This window comes from Prenolepis imparis, unplaced genomic scaffold (assembly GCF_030444845.1).
Source record: "Prenolepis imparis isolate NDT839.2.m4 unplaced genomic scaffold, iyPreImpa1.0 SCAF_13, whole genome shotgun sequence".
Lineage (NCBI taxonomy): Eukaryota > Metazoa > Arthropoda > Insecta > Hymenoptera > Formicidae > Prenolepis > Prenolepis imparis.
Window position 1 is genome coordinate 2,928,567 of NW_028141171.1, and position 10,962 is coordinate 2,939,528.

The window sequence follows — 10,962 nt, forward strand, 5'->3', positions numbered from 1 at the left end:
CGAATGACTGTTGCTCTCGCACGTTGACAATACATGATCGACTGTCGGAGCACGTGTATCTCTTTACGCGTCAAAAGTGTCATTCGCATTAAAGTGATGTACATTCGCCGACTGTGGAAGGTTGTCCACTTTTGCCAGGATGAGTTTCGGAATGCAAATCTTATTAAAATTAAGTGCCAATGCACACGGCATATCCTAATATGATTCATTATAAGAGCAGAGAACAAAATACAAAATATATACAAGATCAAATATGTTGATATGTTAAAAGAAATAATAATAACATTGCTGAAATTCATATTTTCAACGGATAATCTTTTAGTCGGCGAATGTACCTCCTAGAGCAAATCGGTATCCGGGGAAGAAATAGAGAGCACTCTTCAGGAAGGTGCTCTTCTCGCACGCGCTTCAAAGAAGGAAGCGCACGGAAGTGACAGGTGATCATCTTCAATCGCAGATTTGTTCCTGTTCGTAGATTTTGTGTGACATAATTTGCGATCATCTCGTTCATCACGAAAATGCTTCGCGAAAAGAAAAAAGGAAAAAAAAATAGACGACTACGAGGGCGAAAGAGACGACAGCATTATCCGTTATTTAGGCAAATAAACGACAAGGGCGACAGGATGAATCTGTCGTTCGCCGGTTGCGGTTTCCTCGGCATCTATCATGTCGGGGTGGCGATCTGTCTGAAAAAATACGCGCCACATTTGCTGAACAAACTAAGCGGCTCATCCGCAGGTGCTATGGCCGCGTGTTGCTTGCTTTGCGATGCATCCCTCGGTGAGTTATACCTACCTGCTTTTGACAGTTTTAAAAAAGTTGAAAAAGTAATATTTGTCGATAAAAATTAGTCGAATAGAATGTACAGAAATTATCATTAAAAAGTCTCAACAGAGTGCAGTCTATATTCTATATGAAAAGAAGCGGAAAAATCAGAGGTGTCAGGGATTTTTTATTTTGAAAAATCTCCATAGAATTTTATTGACTTGGATAATTTTTTCAAAAATTTTCTTTTAGTACCAAGATCATGCGTAAGTTTCATAGAAAATTGTTCAATTTTTAAATAATATTTAAATAAATTTACTACTCCTTAAGATGTTTATAATTACTTTTTGGTTTTTTTTTCATTTTTTTTTATTTTTGCATATATACTTAGCATTTAGATATAGTGATACATTGCACTTTATTGTTATCATTCAAATTAATTTTACGATTAATAAATCAATGTTAAATGCTAGAAAAGCATGTTTCTATAGCTGCATTCTTGGCAACTTTTTTTGTAAACGTACATAAATAAAAAAGATAAAAAAGCGCGTACAATAAAAAAAAACTTATTTTAAAAACAACCATAAATTATTTCTTATTTTACCTGAAATGTTAAACGAAAATACTTTGAAGATCAAAGAATTCTCAGGGAACTTTTTTACAAGATTTGAATAGATATCCTCGTCTAATTACCATAAAAAATAATTTTGGTAAGAAGATTGAATAAATAGAGACATCGTTCGACTGTTTAATATAATTGCAGCATCATTTTTTATTAAAATTATTGAATTGTTTTTTTTTTCAAACTCATTATAGTTTTTCGTGCCGAATAATTTACATCACTAAGACAACAATAAAACTAAATTTATTTTATACGAGCATACTGAAAATTGCCTCCTTGCTGCACTAGATCTGTTTTAAGTTATAAATATTAAATTTATGTATCGCAAACTATAAATTTGCTAACTTAATAATTCCATTTTTTCCGTGTATATATTTACTTCCTTCGATATCATATCTCTTTTCTCTTTTCTCTTTTTATTTTACACATTTTTAGCGACACGTTACATTAAGGTCTCTGACCGAGGTTTATCTTCAATGCGAAACTTATCGTCTTAAAAAATTCTTAAGCCGTCAATCGACACACTTATCGGTTTACAATAATAACATTATCTTCATATATGTTACATAAAGTCATACATATAGTACATGATCATACATTTTTACACTATTGTGTTTAAAAAGAAAAGAAAACTATTTTTTATAATATTATTTTTTGATACACTGCGATTCCAAGAGTTTACATTTGAATTTGCACCCTTATTTTCTAATAAAATAATGTCTTTATCTCGTGAAAAAGAAATGTAATTGTATAAAAATGTGTAAAAATATCACATTGTTCGTATATAAGATTTCTTGCTAAAATCAATTGAGATTATACAATATATTACGCGTTTTTTGCTTTTTCATCTCTTCTTCGATCACTTTAAGATTTTAGAACTTATCAATGATGTAAGATGGGGAGTAAATCAGAAGTTTTTTGTTCAAATTAAATAAAAAAGATTTTTTAACAAGTTTGTTACATCTAGCTTTTATTAGTCCATTTGCTATCTAAATTTTGTATTTAAAAAATTTTCGCTATGTAAAATTTTGTTATGTATTATGAACCGAGTGAATCGTACATCACGATTTGTCTATATAAAACAATGAGTCTAAAAAAATAAATTTTAATTCTTAATTTTGTGTTATTTTTTAATAACTAAATATAAAAGTGTTGATAAAATTTTGTATGCTTCTGTTTTAATTTTATTAAAATTTAAAATACTTCAATATAAAGAACTTAAAATTTAATAAATTACAGAACTTTTTTATTCATGATTTCTCCCTCTTTCTTAATTTAATTTTTTTCTTTTTTTTTAATAAAAACTACAAACATAAATATACGTAGGCATATGTACATTTTAACAATATTTATTTAGAACTTTGTATGAATAGATATTAAAAAATACAGAAAGTCATCTATACATATACAGGGTGTTCCGTAAGTCGAGGTAAATCACTCGGGAGATGAATGGGGAACCAAAAACAAGAAAGAAAGTTGATACAAACATACGTCCGAAAATGCGTTGTGTTCGAGTTATCGCCATTTTTATGTTAAAATTTGAAATTGTTTTGCTAATTTTTTTGTCAAAATTGAAACATGAGATGATTTTTATGAGTTTCAAAACATAACTAAAGTCAAATAAAAGTTGCGGGCTGCTTTAGCACTACCCAGGATGCACCACGTGGAGGTACAGCCCGCTTAGCATCCCTTGGCAGAGATCAGGACCCCACAGTTCGTCACTCCTGTGGTATTTATAGTGACTCCAAACCCTCTCTGCCGTGTGTGTGCGTGTCCGCAACTTTTATTTGACTTTAGTTATGTTTTGAAACTCTTAAAAACCATCTCATGTTTCAATTTTGACAAAAAAATTCGAAAGCAAAGTAATTTCAAATTTTAACATATAAATGGCGATAACTCGAAAACAATGCTTTTCGGACTTATATTTGTATCAACTTTCTTTCTTGTTTTTGGTTTCCCATTCATTTCCCGAGTGATTTACCTCGACTTACGGAACACCCTGTATATTATACATATATGCGAATATGTATTCAATAACACAACAATAGTATTAATTGCACGTAATAATTTTGTAAAATGGTATAGAGATCTTCGATATTTTAAATTGTAAACAATTTTTCTACTTATTAAAAAAATATAAATTATTCACGCAATTAAATGCCAATTGTGTGACCGATGTATCAATGATTCGTGAATATCCTAACAATCTCAACTATAAAAATAATAACGTTTCACTCTTTTCTTTCTTGTTTTAGAAGAAACTATGGAAGGTATATTAAATTTAGCACGTGTAGCACGAAAACACGCACTCGGACCACTCAGTCCATATTTTAATATGCAACACATGTTGTTAGTGAATCTGCAGAAGGTGAGTAGAACAAAAAATTGACAATAATATACACTCCTCACAATAATTAAGGGATCAAGGAAAATTGTCTAAAAAATAGGCAATATTTATATAGCTGTAACTTTGTTTCAAAAAATAAATTTTAATCTTAAAAAAAGATTTCAAAGTTTGAAATCTTTACTTTCGAAAAGTCCGAAAGTGACCTTTCGAAAGTAGAGATTACAAGCTTCAAAACCCTTTTTTAAAATTTAAATTCTTATTTTTTTAAACAAAGTTACAGCTATATAAATATTGCCTATTTTTTAAACAATTTTTTTGATCCCTTAATTATTGTGAGTAGTGCACTTATGTTAGTATTACAATAGTTAAACTTCACGACTGTGGAATTTTAAAATCAAAATTTTGTAAAATAAATTTTTCGATTATCATTATAATATATGTATTCTCTGATAATTTTGCTATTTCTTGTTTAAAAAAAGAAACACAATACTCGAAACTACTACTTCTAATAAATTGAGAGATAAAAATTAAAAACGAGAAAAGCCGAACATATATATATATCTTCAGATTCTCTCTCAGAATGTTAATATCGGGCGTTTTCCATTTGGTGACACAAGTCGACACAAGCATCATTCTATCTTTGTTCTTATAGAATGTAGAACAAAGATAGAATGATGCTTGTGTCGACTTGTGTCGCTAAATGGAAAACGCACATCGATAAGAGATACTATATGTATTTAAAAAAGATTATTGAAATCTCTTTCATTATTGATATAATGCAAAATAAATTCAAAATCTCGTTGTCATTCTAGCTTCTACCGGATGACGCTCACATTCGTGTAAATGGTAAACTGCACATCTCTTTGACTAGAGTATATGATAGGAAGAATGTGATTGTCTCGCAATTCAATTCAAAGGAGGACTTACTAGAAGTAAGAAAACTTAGCTTTGTGTATCACCTAAGTCGCGTTATTATTATCTCTATAATCAAAGATCAAAATTGGCATACTAGATTAATACAAAAAATAAAATTATCATTTTTGTTCGAAACAAAATATTATTATAATAACAAGTATGAAAAGTATAATTCTTTATTATTCGAGGAAAATTTTATGGTTGCAAACCGATTTTTTAAATATAAATTATTGTAATAATTTTTTCTCTTAAGAAGACTGTTTATATCCAAAATTTTTGTATCATTTTATATACTAAAATATTTCTTTTTTTTTATGCAGGCTCTACTAGCTAGTTCGTTTGTGCCGTTTTTTTCTGGTTTCCTGGCACCACGATTTCACGGCATCAGGTACATAGACGGTGGTTTTAGCGACAATCTTCCTATGTTCGATGAAGATACTGTTACTGTATCTCCATTTTGCGGAAAGAGCGATATTTGTCCTAGGGACACCTCGTTTCGGTTTTTTCACGTACGTTTATTGCTCGTGTCTTTCACGGATATAATTGGCTATTTCTTCGTTAAAGAAGTTAAGGCACCTGGGGATCCTCGCCGCGGCCATATTGGATTGTGACGTCAGAGGCGAGAAAACACACGCTGAAAATTCTTAGATACCATTTTTAAACGAAAAGATATTTCGATGAAACATTACTTCAGATGGCTTTAGCGCACACTTTTAAAATATCTCGAAAACTATATTCTTTTCCCTTGACAGTCAATCAACAATCGTAAAATGATCGTGCATGATATTTGTCATGCGGAATGACTGCGCATGTGCAAAGACCAGACAGACTGGGCTTCACATTACAGTCATTTTTACAGCTGTTGATTGATTATAAAGAGAAAAGGATAGTTTTCGCGAGGTATTTTAAAAGTGTGCTAAAGCCATCTGAAATGCTATTTCATCGAAATATCTTTTTATTTCGAAATGGCATCTAAGAATTTTTAGCATGTGTTATTTTCTCGCCTCTGACGTCACAATTCCGACATGGCCGGCGAGGAGCCACAAGAGCCTTAATGATGACGTGCAAATTAAATTAACGAGCGCGCTCCTATACTGATTTAGCTTGGTGATTTTTAATTTATCGCTCATCTATATTATTAATGCATCTATATATTTTGCAGCTCAATGTCTCTAATATGAGCATAGAACTTTCTAAGCAAAATATATATAGAATCATGCAGGTATTATTTCCGCCTAAAACAGAGGTAAAAGAAAAAGTTTTAGTTATACCTTTATTTTATTAATACGATATAAAAATGTCTGAACTATGTACAACAGAAATATGTAGTTTTACATTTTTTTTTTAATTATAGATTCTCTCGAATGTATGTTGGCAAGGATGCGACGATGCACTGAAGTTTCTGCATCGTAGAAATTTATTAAAATGAGCTGGTGTACTTATTGTTAGATACATATACATTATTGTAATCGATTACAGAATATATATGGCGTGAAATAGTAATAATTATTAATTAATTTATTGTTATACGCTCGCAGTTGTAATAAACTTTTGTTGGTTTCCGTATGCTGGTGTCCGAGGGACTCGATGTGTTTTATTATTATGGGATCCTCGAAATTAAGGATAAGGGAAGAAGAGAGACGCATTCGCGCGAATCCTTACGCTCCTTTTAGGACTGCTCTTTTTGCGAAAAAAAAGTGAAACGCGAGAAAAAAGGATGACAGATGAAGGTTTACTTGATTGACACGAGGAACTATTTACCCATATTTGGCTACACCCGCTATGCAGACTCTACATTCCGCCTTTTTTTTATTGCTCTTTCTTTTGCCCGCATCTTTTATACGCTTCTCTGCTGAATATGTGACCTACATAATCTCTAGTCCTTTGTAAATTTGTATTGCATCAATGACTCGATAATTTTTATTAAACTTAATATTCATCGTTATTCTTTCTATAAACGACACGCTCCTAACTTACGTGATCGCTTTCAATCTACTTCCAAGCTTTAATTTCTGAAATAGGCAGCAAGCCGGAGAAATTAAGCCTCGGATTATCTTATCTCTCGATCGAAATAGGCCAGTATTATAAATTCATGAATCATGCCTTCGATTTAGATAATGGTTGCGTTATCTCTGTTTTGACACTGGATTACGAATCCCTACGGTGCTTTTGGGGTTGCAGATTACTATTTGGTTAACCGCCATTTGGTTAACCGCCAGACAGGTTCAATCATCATACAGATCGAACGAATGGCGAAAAAGCGCTGGCCCTCTTTTGGATCTAAAGATACTCGTATAATAAGTGGCACAAAACCGCTTTCTATCCATATGCGAAAAATTTCTCGGTACATATCTCGAATGCGACACGCTGAAAGACGCCAACAGAAAAATTGGTCGTAAGTTGATTGCGATATCTGATTTCGCGCCTAAAATATTTTTTTTTTAAATTATTTTCAGATTATTGCAGGAATATATTGTTGGTTATTCTCTTGAAACATACTTTAAACATTTCAATTAATTATTTCAAAATTATACACTATTATGTTAAAAATATTATCACATATATATTCATTGATAATTATTCTGACTTATAGGGCCACTTTCACCAACGTCGATTAACTTTAACCTCCAGTTAAATTATATCTTTGTCTCTTTTTAAGAACGTATCTGAAAAGAGACAAAGATATAGTTTAACCGAAGATTAAAGTTAACCGACGTTGGTGAAATTGGCCCTTAAAATATTAAGTAAATTGGAATAGAATTGTAAATAGATAGCAATAATAGTCACTTGGTTATTCTTTGAAGTTGATTTTTTAATTTTTAAATGTTGGCCACACATTCTCGAAAAAAATTGATGTTTGACAAATCGTAGTTTCAAACAAAACGTCAAAAGCGTGATTGAAAATGGAACTAAATTAGTTCAATTTTATCACTTTAATCGAAATACAACTGCACAAAACTATATAAAGAGAATACCTAATAACTTTGCTTGCAAAGTTAAGCAATAACTGAATCATCCATAATGCTATCCATAAATTTTCAAATATTTAAATATCTCGGAGCATACCCTACTAATATTTTTAGATTCACATCATGGAGCGAGTTATCTAGATTATATCTTGGATATTATATGCGTGTCGTGTGAATTTATCTGCTATGTGAAGTTATCTGCTAAATAGTTTTTATATACAAATATTCGATTATTATTGTTTAAATTTATAAATATATATATTCGATTTACATAAATATATTCATGGCAGCATTATTAAATTCGTACTATTTTATTTTCGACTAAATATGGTATACAAATATGTAAGATAATTTTTTTCAAATTGCCTGTTAATTGTAAGTACAATATACAGAGTGTCCGGTGGTTCGCGTTTCACCTATCGTGGGCAGGTAGAGTGGGTTTAAACTGAATAGAAAAGTCCTTTACCATTTTGCGAAATTCGCAATAATTAATGGGAAATTAATTTATTAATTTATCGCGCGGCGAGAAAAGACAGCCCAATGTTACGTGGTCACTATGCACGCGGCAAGAAGAGACAGCCCAATGTTGCAATTGCTAAGCGCAATACATAATTAAATTTCGTCGAACCACCGGACACCCTGTATATATATATATATATATATATATATATATATATATATATATATATGTATGTATATATATATGTATATATATATATGTATATATATATATATACAATGTTTTGTCTCCAAAAAATTGCATACTTTGACGCACTCCACGGGGAGGGATACAATTTTTTCGTAAATCTTATCATATATATAATCATATTAAAATATGAACCTTTTCTTGTAAATTTAAAAAAAAATGAAATTTGTACAATTTTTCTCCGCAGAATTATTACACATCAATGTTACCCATACACTTATACATTTATATTCAATACATTTATGTTTAATTACCGCCAGCATTAGCATTATCCAATGAGGTTGCACAACAGAGGAGATTGTTGGTCAGATTTGGTACATTCAATTTTTTGGAGACAAAATATGTCCTTAATTTTTAAAAGACAGCATGTGGGAAGGAGGATAAATATAACAAATCTATTTAAGATATGACAAATGCTTTTTAAAGTAGAGACTTTTAAGCTTGACAATGAAAAGAATTTTTCAAATATGACAACTTTTGGCGAAGTTATGATTATTTGAAATCATGCGTAATTTTGAAATCTATTCCAATGCATTAATTTTGTTGACTAGTATATTTATTTTAACTAAAGGGTAATAAACGGCATAAAGAGCCTTGCGCGGTAATTAGTGCGCAAAAATTAAATTGTTATATTTATTAATATTAATTGTAAGTAAGTTATGATGATACAATCAATAATAAAGAAATAAGGTGACGGCGTACCGTGTCGACCCCTTTTTTGGGTCATCTTCAGCGCTAATAAAAGTCAATACAATTCAATAATAATCAGAGTAATAAAACCGCAAAGTCAAAAAGAACAAGTATATAAACGGAAATAATCGACAAATTAATAGTTAACATAGTTGAAGACGCAAATTTACAATTCGGACATCTAAAAATTAACAATAAATAAATTAATTAATTAAACTGAAATAAGACGTATGAAAACATGTAGAACGTAAATAGAAACTGTAATTAGTCAGCAAAATAAAAAATTGTCAATTGTCTTTTCCGCCCGTCTACGACAGTATATATACAGTAATAATTTCGAATTTGATAAAATCATCTCCAAGATGTTTCTTTGCCAGCTGGTAGACCGGAAAGATGCGGAGCAAGATGTGATGTCTATTGTGTCAGACCGTAAATAAGATCTGTTAGTTATCATTCGCGTAGATTTAATTAATCGCGAAGAAAACAAAAGATAGGAAGAACTTACAAACATAAACGCTGATTCCTTGGTCAAGATATTGTGTCATATCCCGATTTCCCGCAAATAATAGCGCGATCAACAATTCAAAATGTTATATTCAGATACGGTGACAGTTCTAAGTAATAACATTGAAAGACACAATGCCAAAGCCAAGGCCAGTGTTCTTAGATGATTTTAAAATTAGCTAGATAAAGATGAGATGAAAATATATAAAAATTCATTTTAGATATAAGATGAAGATGATTTTGTTTTAAATATATCTAGATAAAAGATGTAAAATTATATGATGATTTATCTAGATAACTTCCAGATAATATTATTTTTAAGACCGCTTGTAAACACAGTTATAAAAAAAAATGTAAATTATTATATAAAAGGGATATAAAAATATATTCATATACTTTTATTTATAAATTTTTATCGCTTACTGCTTAAGTTCTACTACTTAAGTATTTTTATGTGCTATGACTCTAAACCAAATTATCTGAACATTCATCGTTTAGATAATTTTGTAAAGATAACAATTTTTTTATCTTAAATGCAGATATAGATAATACATATTTTTATTATCTATATAAATATAAGATAATGCCAAAATTTCATCTAGATGAGCATGTATATAATTTTATTTAGATAACAGCAAACACTGGCCAAGGCTCGAGGGCAATAACCCGAGAAATAAATCAAAACACATGCGTTGAACAATATTTATATTTTCGGTAGGCTGCTGAAAACTCGTGTATACATCTGGTAACAACTCGGTGTCCGTTTGCAAATTTAGATTATATATTTTAATCTTTTAATAAAAATTATATATATCGGACGGTTCACAATCCAACACCTCAACGTCATTCCAATTGAAATCATGATTGTAATTTATGATCTGTCATGACCGAGTGGTTATTTGTGTTCCTTACTTTTGTGATTCGGATTTCCGATGCGAAATTTTCGTATGCAGTTTTCTACATGTTTGACCAACATAAGATGCCTCACAATCTTTGCACCTAATACACTACATTGTTATGCGTGGTTTTTTATCGAACATCCTTGTGCGCTTTTATAAACATGTGTAAATTAACAATAAAATTTGATATTTATTAATTTTATCATTTGTCGTAACATGTGTACTTTAAATCTATAGTACTCGCATTTAAATCTTCGACATAAATTATAAATTATATAATAAATAATTATATAATGTTAATTAAAACATTAATATATATAAATTATCAATATATCTTTAACAAGTAAGAGCAAAAAGTAAAAGGAGTAAAATTATTTTGAGAGTACATTATTATAGTGACGAAATTTACGAACGAAATTTATTAAACAAAATTTAAAAAATGTTGATGTTTGACAAATCGTTGTTTCAAACAAAATAACAAATTTAGCGCGATTGAAAATGGAACTAAAGTTCAATTTTATAACTTTAATCGAGGTAAAACTGCA

The 10,962-nt window shown here is 30.3% G+C and overlaps 1 protein-coding gene across 2 annotated transcripts; it reads left to right on the forward strand.

The window, feature by feature from the left end:
* The first annotated feature begins 15 nt into the window (after positions 1-15).
* Positions 16-6,215, forward strand: LOC145944559 (patatin-like phospholipase domain-containing protein 2). 2 transcript variants are annotated; one of them, XM_083052957.1, is made up of 7 exons: positions 16-120; positions 323-780; positions 3,643-3,755; positions 4,547-4,666; positions 4,970-5,158; positions 5,812-5,895; positions 6,004-6,215. In XM_083052957.1, exons 2-7 carry the CDS (start codon positions 519-521, stop codon positions 6,076-6,078), a joined length of 843 nt encoding a protein of 280 aa, XP_082909083.1. In that variant the 5' UTR covers positions 16-120; positions 323-518; the 3' UTR covers positions 6,079-6,215. The 2 variants fall into 2 exon arrangements, with proteins under 2 accessions (XP_082909083.1, XP_082909082.1); XM_083052956.1 differs by having other exon boundaries at positions 22-780.
* The last annotated feature ends 4,747 nt before the right edge of the window (positions 6,216-10,962 follow it).